Genomic DNA, 13,234 nt, shown 5'->3' with positions numbered 1-13,234 from the left:
GTGTAAATTACAAGACACCAGAGATAAAGAGACAGAGTTGACTGAGGTTATATAGTGTTATCCTTGAAGGTGTTACTCCTTTAATTATTGCAAAGTAACAAAGGTTCTCATTTGTCTAATATATTCATTTTAGCCATGGGATTTAAAGATTGGTTGTTTTTTTCTGCAGATATTATTCTTTATGTTTTCAGTATACCCATTTGGATAAATTACAGTTCTCCCAGTGACAAGAAAGAGAGATATATTCTATACCCTAAAGCATTTTATGTATGTACTTCATTAATGCACTTCAAAGTTTAGAAATTGTAAATTGTTCCTTTCTATTAAAGTTCCATATATTCCCTATAGTCTCTGACTTTCTACTGTAAAGACACTGCTGTATGTTTGACTGACAAACCTAAATAGAATTTGTGTGTATGAACATACAGTAGCCTGTAATAGACAGGGTTGTTTCTTGGCTTCTGCTTCTTACTATCAGAGTAAGGTCTGGCTGTCTCTAATCCTCTACGGGAAGAAGCAGATTTTCAGGCCCTGTGCCAGATGCTTGCTGGAATAGGCTTCAGCTTCCTTGCAGCCCTGATCTGGATAAGCGGGTTTAGGAGATGAATGGATGGGAGTAGGTGTTTGTTACCCAGTCACAGTCATGCTCATACTTATACATGATTGTTCCATTCTCCAGAAAGACACATATAAAACAGGAATGTGAATATGTCACAGCAAATACTTAATGGATTTCCCAACTATGCTTGTCAGATATATCATCTGTTGAGATGAGGTATGCAGCTTTAGAATGAAAGGTGTCTCAATGAATGCTGTTTTAGACATGGTATTGTATGTTGAGGAGTTTTCTCTGGTGACATACAGTAACATACTGTACTAAAGTGAGTCAGAACTTGTTGAGGCTTTATTGTCACATTTCACACTATCTTCTTGTGAGAAAAGTGTTGAAAGTACAGTTGATTAGGAACCACACAGGTGCTTCAGAGTTCATGTTGTTTTGTTTTTAGAACAGGGCCAGAGGCAAATCATATACAACATAATCCAAAAGGAAGGCCAAATGTTCCTGACAGCCAGCATATCCCAGGAAGATCAGAGAAGAGGTAAGAGATGTTTGCCCTTGAACAAGTCACATCAACTTTCAATATGTAAACCCATTTTGATTATAGTTTTATTGAAATACACTACTGTATATGACATACTGCCAAGGAAATGGGAACTCCTATTAGATAAATGGTGAAATCTGCCTTTATGCCTGGTGCAGCTGTGTTGTTCTTATGTGTGAGTAGACATTTCTTGTGGGGAGGGCTTCTGTTCTCTTTCTCCAATGTAGAACCCTCGTCCTCATCTGAGTTCACCTCTGCTATAGCACATCTTTATTTGAAAACAGCAGTGTCAGATCGGGGCTAGCATGAACGTGACTGAGAGAATAAAGCTGAATAAAAAAAAAACTGACCTTTACAAGTACCATTTGTTTACACCGGCTGTTACAGATTCAAATCAAATGTATGTTTTTATTGTATAATAGTAACAATAAGAGCAGCTCACTACTCAAAACGTTTATTTTGTAAAACGGCAAGTCTCGAACCCATGACCTGTTGATTATGAGTCAGCAGTTCTTACCGCTGTACTACCAATGCAGTCATGACAATGAGGTACACTAACCTGATTTCATTTTCTTTGGTTATAGTCTTGAATAAAAGCGCACTTGTTTTGTTATACTTGTACCTTTTGTGAAAGTGCTTATTTGATATTTGGACTTCAGTCTTCACACATTATACACTTCATGTCAAAATTTTGTTGTTAGTACTAAAACATGAAAAAAGTTTGTCCTTTAGGTATGTGTTCAACAATTCTGTCTTGCTACACTTACATAGATCTTTGTAGACACAGAACACACATTAAATGCATGTTTTCCAAATAACAATATATTATTTACACTGTACAGCTCCTGGTAACTCATGCCCAGATAAACAAGACTTGAGCTGAGAGAGCTTGTTGCTGTTTCTGGGGCGGTGGGAGGATGGGATAGTAGGCTGCTTGCACTTATCGACACATTTACAACACAAAAGTTGCTGACGGAGAGGTGCAAACGGATTTAAGGTGGGCCGGGTTTACGAGTTTTTTCATAGGCTTTGGTAATTCTAGTGTTAAAGAAAGAAACATCCTCTAACAGGATAAATCAGTAATCAAGCAGAAGAAAAGCTGTTCATTTTCTATCAGTGGAACATTTAGAAGTTTAGAAATACATCTATAACCAATGCCATCAGTATGTTTTGCCACATTAAGGTTACAAAGGTCTTGAGAAACCTCTTTGCTTTTACCCATCAAGAGATGCTTCTTGTGTGACACCTTGGTAATGAGAATCTTTTTTTTAGGCTATCAATTAGGACTAAACCAGCTGATATTAATTTGCACTGATTAGGGGCAGGATTGTTTTCTAAATACTGACAGATTTCAGCTGGTTTCTTGGCTTTCCATGCCTTTTTGCACCTACTTTTCTTCATGTGTTCAATACTTATTTCCTGTGTCATTCCACTTTATTACACATAACTTAATTTATGGATTTATTTGTTTTGATTTTGTGATAAGCTGCCCGGACACAGACAGACGGACACCATTGTACAGTCCACCACACATTTATTGTACATATTTTACAAAGTCCATAAGTGCACAACCCAGTGCCTTAAGCACCAAACTCCCCCAAAGTCCAGGCCTCTCTCACTCTCTGCCTGCTCTTCAGGCCGCCTCCTCTCCTGCCTCCAAACTTTGTCCACTCCTCACCCGACTCCAGTCCTCGTCTGCAGGGAGGCGGCCCCTATTATAATTACCCAGATGGGCTCCAGGTGATTCCCGACACTCCTTAGACACTCCCCTGTGTGGCGGAAGTGCCGGCTATGCTCCCGGAAGCCCTCCGGGTGTTCCCAGTCTTCTTCCCCCCAGCACTTCCTGGTATGGCGGAAGTGTTGGGGTTCCGGGTCCTTCAGGCATGGGGGCGCCCCCTGGCGGAGACCACGGGCCCCTACAGGGTTGGGCTTCCAAGCCCTGCACCCGTGGCCCCCAAAGGAACCAGTGCGGTCGCCCCCTCGTGGTCTGGAGGAGGTATGAGGCCTCCTCCTGTCCTCCTGGGCATCCCGTGCCACAATGTCTTTGTATGTGTGGATTACTTGGGGTGATATCGACATCTGGTGAAAATTTCATGTCTATAGCCCCATTAGAAATATATTTATTAAGAAAAACATTGACGCATTCAATACTTATTTTCTTGCTGGTATTTGATGGTGACACATAATATCTATTATTTCGCCTACAGTATATAGATTATTTATTGACATGTATCTTCATTTTTATACCATACTATCAAACATTATTACTTTCAAATATCTGTAAATTAACTTGAATAATATTAAAATACAGTTCAGATTTTTTATACCTACAGTATTTACCCAAGAAAAAAACCATGGGGAGACATGACTGGTTAGGTATTTGAACGCAAAGCATATAAAAGCCACATTTGAGATACATGAAAATGAATATTAATTTCTTTTATATAGTTAATTTTAAACTTTGTTAAATTAGTTTTAGATATTTGATATGTTTTTAGATATCTTTATATATGATTAAGAAATATCAGACATTAAAGAAATTCAATTTAAGATGTCAATAAATATGAGAAATGTAAAAATGTGCTTCAGATCATGTAATGTTCCAAAATATCTCAAATGTATTTAAGCTATCTTAACATAATTGTGATTTATAGTGAAATATTTTAATTTATGTGTTGACATTATCATAAAATTGAAAATTACATTTAAGTTATATGAATTGCCATTGGGTATCATATTGACACATCTTGAAATAAGCAGGAAGTTACTTATGTTAGAATGCAATTCAGACATATCAAAATTAACCATGAATTGTATTGTAATCTGATAAAAATTGTTTTAGATGTTTCGCAGTCCATTTCATTAATTGTTCCATCAATTAATAAGTCCAGCTAATCTACATAAATGCTAGGCGGACTGGAGCCCCAACATAGCATTTTAAATATTTTTAAAGCAGACTTGTTAAATTATATATACTATTCATTTTAACAGCTGTAAAAATAATTTGATTACCTTGGTGTACAGCTTCAGATTTTTCTCAATTTCATTTTGGCTTGCTGTGTAATCAGTGCTTTAAAAAATGATCACTGATTGTGTCTTCTATATCATGGTTTTTCAAATGTAGATGTCAAAGCGATTTTGACTGCATTTTACCAATTACATGCTTTTTTGAATTTCTATCTGGTTTCAGCAGAACGATATAACATTTTGGAACAAAAATACAGAGAAGTAAGCCAAAGCTTGATGCCAGAATAGCAAATACCTCAACAGCAACTGTATACTTTCCAGGAGAGCTTATGTAAGATGGAATAAAAGTGATCCAAACAGCACAGAATACCAGCATGCTGAATGTGATGAATTTTGCCTCATTAAAGTTATCTGGTAATTTTCGCGCAAGAAAAGCTAGAACAAAACACATGACTGCTAACACCCCAATATATCCTAACACTAGATAAAAAGCTATCGCGGATCCCATTTCACATTCTAAAATGATTACTTCTTTATTAGAGTTCATGTTTTTATGAGGTAATGGAGGATATTTTACTAACCAAATGATACATGTCAAGGTCTGTAAAAGTGTAAGAGATAAAACGCTTAACCGCTGCTGAGTTGGTCCAAAGCATTTCATTATTTTGCTACCAGGCACTGTTGCTCTAAAAGCCATAAGCACAACTATTGTTTTCCCCAGAACACACGAGATGCAAAGAACAAATGTGATCCCAAAAGCTGTGTGTCGTAACATGCAGGACCACTGAGTGGGCTCCCCAATAAATGTAAGTGAGCACAGAAAACACAGTGTCAATGAAAAAAGAAGAAGAAAGCTTAGTTCTGAATTATTAGCTTTCACAATTGGAGTATCTTTGAACTTGAAAAATACAACAGTAACCACAGAAGTTAGAGAAGCTCCTAACAAAGCAAATATAATTAATATCATCCCCATTATTTCATCATAAGACAAAAATTCAATGTCCTTCAAAATGCACTGGTCTTTCTCTTCATTGGCCCGGTATTCCAAAGGACACTTCATACAGTGAACTGCATCTGTAAATAAAAGTTAAGAATATCATGAACTAGCCATCTTGAGGAACATTTGGACAATGTTGATTTACTGATAATTAGAAAATAGTGAATTATATTATTTTTATATTTTGACTAACTATTGTGGAAGGAAAGTTCAGTACAATTTGTAGCTAAAAACATACAACACAATAAAACTCCAATGTGGCATTTAATTTGGGAACAGTCTAGTAGTTTATCTCTTGAAACCTTAGCAGAAATTTATCATACTGCAAATCAAACAGTTGCCTTCTACTGTTAAATTGAAGTGCTTATATAATAACAATTTAACAAAGGATGAAAAAAGAAAATTACTTTTCATAAGATTTGTTTTTGATCGTTCTTTTTTCATTTTTTTACTGCTTCAAGAATACAAACTATGGAAGAAGTGAAAAAAGTAGACTTTTGTGCTAGACAGTGATCCATTTGGCTTTCTCAGCACATTACAATGTCACAAAACGTATGCAGATCTCTTCCATCAAGTAGGTGTCCGAGAGTGCTACAGTAAAAGATATTTACAATGATGTTTGTTCATTCACAAAAAAAAACAGTCCTGCTTCTCAATAATAGTTCCAGTATTACATATTTTGTTAGTATTTTTGGATCTAAAAATATAAGCTGATATATATTCAGTTTGACTACTTCCAAACCTATGTTTACCATCCAGATTATGCAGCCTGTGAAGGAATAACATCCTGTCCAGGATTGGTTCCGGGATTATGTTCAGTTCTGCTAAGGCACATTCTTCTTAACCATGTTCTTTACAAAGCAGGTTATGGAAAGGGATCAGTATAACTAAAAAGTTTGTGTATTTATGTAGTCAGATCATTACCTGTGTTATTGCTAATTTCTCCTTCTGCACATGGAAGGCAATCAAAACAACAGATTGGTTTCCCTCTTTGCGTAGCTTTACGTGTACCAGGATGACAGCTTTCACTGCATACCGATTTTGGAATCTAGCGTAATAAGTAAAACAAAAAATAAAAAATACATAATTCTGAATCATACAGTAATGAATTACATTATAGTAAATGTTGTCCTTTATTCAAACAAAGCTAAAATAAAACAGATCACCTTGTTGTCATTATTGGCCCACACAATGCTCTTGTTCTTCATAATGAATTGCTTTCCTTCTGGTAAAGATGCATCATAAAATCCAATTGTCACAAACTCTATGATTCCATTTATGCTAAGCTGCCAATTCACCAATTCATATCTTGCAGGAGGATCTCCGTTAATGTCAAAATTTACATATTCACCATTGTTTGCACTAAAATTAACCTTCTGCAGGTATTGCAATGCCTATTATATTAAAATATTGTGATCATAGAAAGAAGATAAGAACAGGCCACTCAGTCCAACAGTTCATCAGTTTTTGTTTGCCAAACATTTTTGAAAGTTAACATCAAAGAGAGATTTGAAAGATTCAAAGTTACTACATACAGTCATACTGTTAAGTAACTTTTTCTATATACAGTACAATACAGGTATTTCTTAAAATTTTTAAATTGTTAAACTAAAACATTAACTAGAGCAGGAGTCAAGAAAAGTTATTTTAAACCTACTATGACTTTAAGAGGATTTTGTAACCAACATTATTTAAGTGGAAAAGAACTGAATTGTTTATGAAAACAATAAATGTAACTAAATTTAAACACATAAATTAAAAAGTTCAATATCGTGGTTAAATTAAGATTATAAAAATACATAAATGCTACATGACAAACTACTTGCCTGCAGTGGCAGTGCATCTTTTTGGTTCGCCGTGCAGGGTCCTTGATTATCCTGGCAAGCTAGAAGGTCGTGGAGCGCATATGCTACAGCATATACAGCTTTGTACACATTATATGTAATTCTTAGTTCAGAAACATCAGTGTACAGATTATTTACTTGCTGTAGATTCTCTGATCCTGTGCAGATTTTAGACGTTGTATTATTGAAACTGCAATCAAATATATTTTCCCAAAATTGAATCAAACCTGTATTGCCTGGAGTGCTAGATGGATGAGCTGAGAGTAAAAATTCTTTTAGTCCTGGCATTGCTGCATTAGCATTTGAAAAACCAATTGCTCCTTTACAAATTCTGTAGTTTTCTTTAGTTGCTACATTTTTGGCAGACACCCAGGACTCACTGCCTACCCACTGTAAACCCGTTATGTTTTGAAGAAGCAGTTCCTTCATTAAAAATTCCATGTCTATGAAAGATGCAAAAGCTACAATGATCTTTGAAGAAGCCATTTTAATTACTTCAACTGTTTTAAGAAATGTTTCTCTTGGATTGGTTCTGTAAATAACTTCAGAATATTCAATGCAAATTCCTTCCTTCTGGGCTACTTCTATAAAAGTGGCCATGCCAGAATTGCCATAGTCATTGTCACTTCTTATCGTCCCCACCCAGGTCCATCTAAAGTGTTTGACAAGTTGTGCCAGTGCTCTGCTTTGATAATAATCACTTGGTATTGTTCTGAAAAAACTGGGAAACTCTTTCCTGTTGCTGAGACAAGCACAAGTAGCAAAATGACTGATCTGTGAAAATGAAACCGGTTATATTATATATATATATATATATAAATACATATACAGTATATATAAAATATATCATTTGTAAACACTTTCAGTTTATCATGATAGTATATTAGGAAAATAATTGATTAACTATATAGAGCTATTTAATACTGTTACATGTTTATGGCAAATCCATTCAATATTTATTTTTGATTGCCAAAAACTTTTTACAACTTTAGTATAATACTTAAAATTTATTGGAAAATTATACTTTTGTAGTAATTCAAATTGTAAAAAGTTACTGAAAAACCTGTCAATAATATTAATGATTCACTGTTTCTTACCACTGGAATGTTAAATTGGCCAACAAGCGTAGCAATACCAATAGTTGGGGAAGATGCAGACTCCCCTATGATTGCATGAATGCTAGACTGTTGAGAACATGACAGCGTTGATGATTGTGCTTCTCCAGCTCCACTTATTAGTGCCATTGCAGCTTTGATTGCCAAAGAAATAGTACCACAAGCATCATATATCTTATATCCTAGTGACACATTAGGCAAAATATCTGTTCTGTTGTTTATTTCTTCAATTGCAAAGATCATTGCTTCAGCAAACTGATATCCTCTATAATTTAAACTTTTAAAATAGAAAAAGAAACTTTGACTTAGTTTTTAAATGTAACTTCATAGCTTGTGTATTTTATATAGATAGACAGAATACTCACCCTATACAGGTAAATGCTTCAGGTTTTGACTGAAGTGTAGGTTTGGATGCTATAATATTATTATGAAGTGTGAAAATTCCACCCAGCATGAACTCACCAGTCTTTGAAAGAAGAGGAATATCAGGATTTCCCCATAATTTGCAAAACAAATCTTCACCCTCTACTGAAAGAGCCAGCACAATAATTCTCAGAAACATGTCTTTGAGTAAATTACATGACACTAAAAATAAAGAGCAAGAATTGACTGAGTTTATATAGTGTTCTGCCTGAAGGTAACAAAGATTCTATCTAATTTGCCTAATGTACTCCTTTTAGCCATGGGATTTATACATTGTTTATTTTTCTACAGATATTATCCTTCATGTTTTCAATGCACAAATTCTCAAAAATCACAGGTCAATTAATGAATGGTAAATTTTATTTATTATTTATTTTTATTTATTTTAATACATGTACTTTATCAATATATCTCAATGTTTATAGGCACACTGTAAGCATCTATTGAATTTATACAGAAGGAGTTCAGACAACAGTAAAATTTCATTTGAAACCAATATGTCTCAGTTCCTTATAAAAGCTATTAATGATTTTATTAAACAGTATTCACTGTGGACACAATGGCATAACAAATAGCACTGTTGTTGTTCTATACTCATACTCTGATTGTTGAATGGGATTTCATTTGTTAAAAAATTGCATGTTCTCTATATGATCTCAGAATTAATTTTCTACTGTACAGGCACTGACTCTCCATACACAATCTAAAGGCATGCTATATGTTTGACTGACAAGCCTAAATAAAATTTGTGTGTATGCGCATGGTCTGTAGTAGACAGGATTGTTTCTTGCCTTCTGCTTGATACTGCCAGAGAAAGGGAAAAGCTTCAGGAAATCGAGTTGCATAATCACATACCACTAATATGTACTGTATCTGTGCCCATTATGGATCTTTTCTAAAGGCCCCACCACATCCATTGCAATTATGGAGAATGGCTCATCAATTACTGGCACTCTTTACTGGTCCTACATTCTGGCACACTGGACACACTCCTTAACATATTTTGCCATGTCTCTAGACCATCCTGGCCAAGAGAGACTTCTGATAGGCTTGCCAGAAATTTTGACCTGCCCTTGATGACCTGACCATGGGGTAGTGTAGCTTAGCATTCAGACTTCTGCCCTCATACTTGCAGGTGACACTAGCCTATAGTAGTGCTCATCTGCATGGTACTTAAGATTATTACGGTTCGCAAAGATCTCTCGTGTCTTTGTTTGAAAACCCCTGGCAGCTTTGTCAAAGCAGGCTCACAGGCTCAGGTCATTACACTGGGCCTCTGCCACACTATCCAGCAGATCTAGAGTGTCACCTGGGAGATCAGACAGAGGTACTGCTTTACCTCCAACCTGAGGTGAGCCCCATAGCTTTTCCTGCCTTCTCTGCCTGTGGATCTTACTGACCATGCCTTTTTTTTCCGTGACCGGGTAAGGCAATGCATCCCACTGCTGCCACCAAATTGTGTAACCCCATGCCCTTGATCCTGTGGCACGACCTAGACAATGCGGCTCCTACTAGTTCATAGCTGAACTGATATCTGTTCTGCCTGTGCTGTACCTGGGTCCTATCCAAGAATCCGAAAAGGAGAACTGGTTTGTGGAACATTCTTGGGAGCCATGCTGTCTTCATCTATGTGCGCTCAAAAAAATATTTTCTCACCACACACTGGTGTCTTATCCCACCGCTGCCACCAAATTATGGAATCCTGTGCACTTGAACCTGTGACACAACCTTGACAGTGGGGCTCCTAATAGTTCATAGCCTAACTGAAACCAGAGATACTGTATGTTAGAAAAAGGCAACATAGACTCTTGAAAATACAAAAAAATAATGTTCTTTATTACAAAATGACTGTTCAAGTGCAAAACCATAAACACATTAAAAGTTGTGTGTCATGCAAAAATAAACCAAATCTTGTGTCCATACTCACTTGGTTGAAAAAAATTCAATAAATACTCAAAGCCATAAAATCATGATGCTATACACAATATGTACAAGTTCTGCACTCAAGAATTCTGCAGGTTGAAAAAATGCAAGAACAAATTAAAGGGTTCTTCCTTAATGCAATAAATTGCAATAAAACCTTCCATAAGTGTGATAAAATATAATATATTTACAAAGTTCTTTGCAAATTTTGCCAGCATAAACTCCATGGCTTCTCTCTCTCATTGTTTGCCGTCACCCTCCACTCTTTAGGCGATCGGAGGGTTCTCAGCATGTGTCTTCTCTTTATCTGGATTGCCACCAACTAAATTCAACAATGTAGATCTGGCCCAAATTCAGTCCATTCTCCAGCGTTCACTCCAACCCTTTTTATATAGCTGTTGGCTTCTCAGCAGCCAATTGTGAGTGATGCACTAAGGTATCACCCTATCCTGATTTATGTAGCACATTAGCAATGTCCATGTGTCGCTGACCTCCCCAAAAACTATTATAAAGCATGTTTGTTTCACACTCACGCATTCCCACAATGTCTGCAGCACTACCTTCACACTTGTAGCATGGTGGCTTGTTCCTCCAGCGGGCCCCTGCTCTTTCCTGCATGTAAGCTGGCTTCTCTATTACGTGCATTTCGGCTTCATGGCGGCTAATTTGCTGAGGCAAGCACCGCATACCTGGTATCTTGTGTTAAAGTTGACCACCCCAAAATACTTTCTTCCAGTTCCAGCAGTCGACAACGCTTGTACCACCACCTTTACATGCCAGTTATGCTTTTAGCATGTCCAGTTCACTCACACACGTGCTGCGCGGAAAAAAAAAGGTAAGTGCACTGTTTTAACTATTTACATGAGAACACGCTGGCTATAAATAGTTATGCTTTCATTGACTGCTTTTACTTTGGTGCAGCACTAAGACTAGCAATGCTTCAGCAAATGTTATTTAAATATAAGAACCATCAAAATTCCAAGCAGCTGCATCCTATAAAAGGGAAGCATCAGCACCACCATCTTATTTTCAGTCTAGCACCAATGACTGGGTGACCAAGTCCTAAACCACACATTCTGCTAGACTTGAAAGCACTATCCCTAATCCCTGTCACTCGACTGTCCTATACCCGCATACAAAGTGCTTTCCACCCCAACCCTGCTTTACATTCCCCACTGCTTTCTTTTCCTTACAGTAGTAAGATGTTTGCAACGCAGGACACCAGCTGATTGCTACAAGCAGAACCCAAACAACATTATGGTATGCACTTTGTGCTTTGAAGGCACACAAGGAGTAAAAAAAGTAATAATAATAATAATGTAGCAAAGAATGGTGTCAACACAGGTGGCCTGTAAGGCTTTAAACTCTTTACATTGGCTGCTTTTATAGCTCACTGTCCTGACAAGGATGAAGAGGAATATGGGTCAGTTAGTAAGACCACAACAGAGTGAGAATAACAAGCAAAGTAAAAAAGCAGGCAAGAGGCAGGCAGGCAGGTTGAAGATTGACTTGTTTTATTATTTTGGAGGTGTCCAATGGGCAGCAACAGGGTACCATTTATATTGTGCCAATCGGCACCTGTGGACTCTTGCAGAAAAACAGGATTGCCACAGTATCAAGTCAGGGTCCACACAATCTGTTAACTTTTTTTCTCCTTTACAGATGCAGCAGTATTTTAATAATGGTATCCTGAATATTTCTAATTACACCTCATTGTTATAGCAATTCTGTGTCAATCCAGCAGTCATGTAAGATGTAAACTAATTCTGGGACATTGCATCAGAGAAGTGCATAGAAAGACTGCTCTGAGTACAAATGTAGGTCAAAGTGCAGGGCATTGGGACAGAAAAAAAAATGTATAAAGATGTCTGGCTGTAAGTTGTATTAATTAAAATAGCTAGGTAACCAATCAAAATTATGAAAATGCTGGTCATGGATGTGAAGTGCAAAACCAAATCAGTAAAATACTAGAATTTTGTGTAGTGCATCTGGAGTAACGTGATGCCAAAATTACTGCTTGTAAAACAATTGTTATTTCTTTCCCAATTACAGTGCTCAAACTGTAGGGGCTTGTCAGATGATGTCAAAAGTCCTGAAAAATGCCAGGGGAGTTTGGCATTCAAGTTTTTCTGTTGTATCATACCAGAGTCCGCCTGACACATGCAGGCTTTCAGCAGCTTTACTCGGATCCCAAAGTGGCTTGTGAGGCGATCAATATCTTGACTGTGTCATGTGCTCTCAATTGGTAAATGTTAACAGCATTTTTTATGACTGAGTTCAAATTATTAATGTCCTCATAATGTTATTTTATTCATAAGTGATTTAAACATGTGTGGTCGAAATCAACATTTTAATTATAAGACAGGTCTGGTAAAACCCTTTTAATCAGTAATCAAGCAGAAGAAAAAAGTTTGTCTATCTGTGTCATTTATTTATACCTGCAGCACCATGCTCGTGGAGGGAGCATCTCTCACAGCAGTCTGTTAACCCCTTAACCGCCCTCTGCCGGATATATCCGGCACCGTTGTTTTATTGCTAACGCCATACTGCCGGAATTATCCGGCACATTTGCCTGTGGTTATATGAATGCCTGGCAAGTAGTATAACTGACGGTTTGGCGTGGGTATTATTACTACGTTGTATTTCGACAAGTCTGTGGTTGTTTTGGCCGGTCATGTGACGTGATTCGCATGTAACAGCTGTGAATATGGCGAAACGTAAACTGACTTCAAGTGAGGCTTTGCAGGCGATTTTGGACAGTTCTGATCATGATTGTAGCAGTTCTGAAGAAGATTTTAGCGACAGTGATGAGCAGCAACGTGCGCTGCATGGTACTGTGAATGAAGACGCATCGGATGGCGG

General features: G+C 37.0%; 1 protein-coding gene across 1 annotated transcript; it reads right to left on the bottom strand.

Annotated features, from left to right (window-relative positions):
• Positions 1-4,121: 4,121 nt before the first annotated feature.
• On the bottom strand, positions 4,122-11,017 carry LOC114643344 (extracellular calcium-sensing receptor-like). Its single transcript, XM_028791936.2, has 7 exons — positions 10,906-11,017; positions 8,392-8,611; positions 8,009-8,303; positions 6,894-7,685; positions 6,234-6,461; positions 5,992-6,115; positions 4,122-5,144 (listed from the first exon to the last, which is right to left on the bottom strand). Exons 1-7 carry the CDS (start codon positions 11,015-11,017, stop codon positions 4,231-4,233), a joined length of 2,685 nt encoding a protein of 894 aa, XP_028647769.2. The 3' UTR covers positions 4,122-4,230.
• Positions 11,018-13,234: the final 2,217 nt, after the last annotated feature.

This window comes from Erpetoichthys calabaricus, chromosome 2 (genome assembly GCF_900747795.2).
Source record: "Erpetoichthys calabaricus chromosome 2, fErpCal1.3, whole genome shotgun sequence".
NCBI classification, from domain to species: Eukaryota; Metazoa; Chordata; class Cladistia; order Polypteriformes; family Polypteridae; genus Erpetoichthys; species Erpetoichthys calabaricus.
Note: the sequence above shows the minus strand (reverse complement) of the source record. Positions and strands in the feature narration are given on the sequence as shown.

What these genes read in the sequence shown, in the direction of transcription:
- LOC114643344 (XM_028791936.2), bottom strand. Translation starts at nt 11,017, where the DNA reads ATGCACGTAATAGAGAAGCCAGCTTACATGCAGGAAAGAGCAGGGGCC. An exon ending in TGCAGACATTGTGGGAATGC is followed by an intron (nt 8,612 to 10,905) that starts GTGAGTGTGAAA and finishes CTTTATTTTTAG; the next exon opens with TGTCATGTAATTTACTCAAA. An exon ending in GGGCCAATAATGACAACAAG is followed by an intron (nt 6,116 to 6,233) that starts GTGATCTGTTTT and finishes TTATTACGCTAG; the next exon opens with ATTCCAAAATCGGTATGCAG.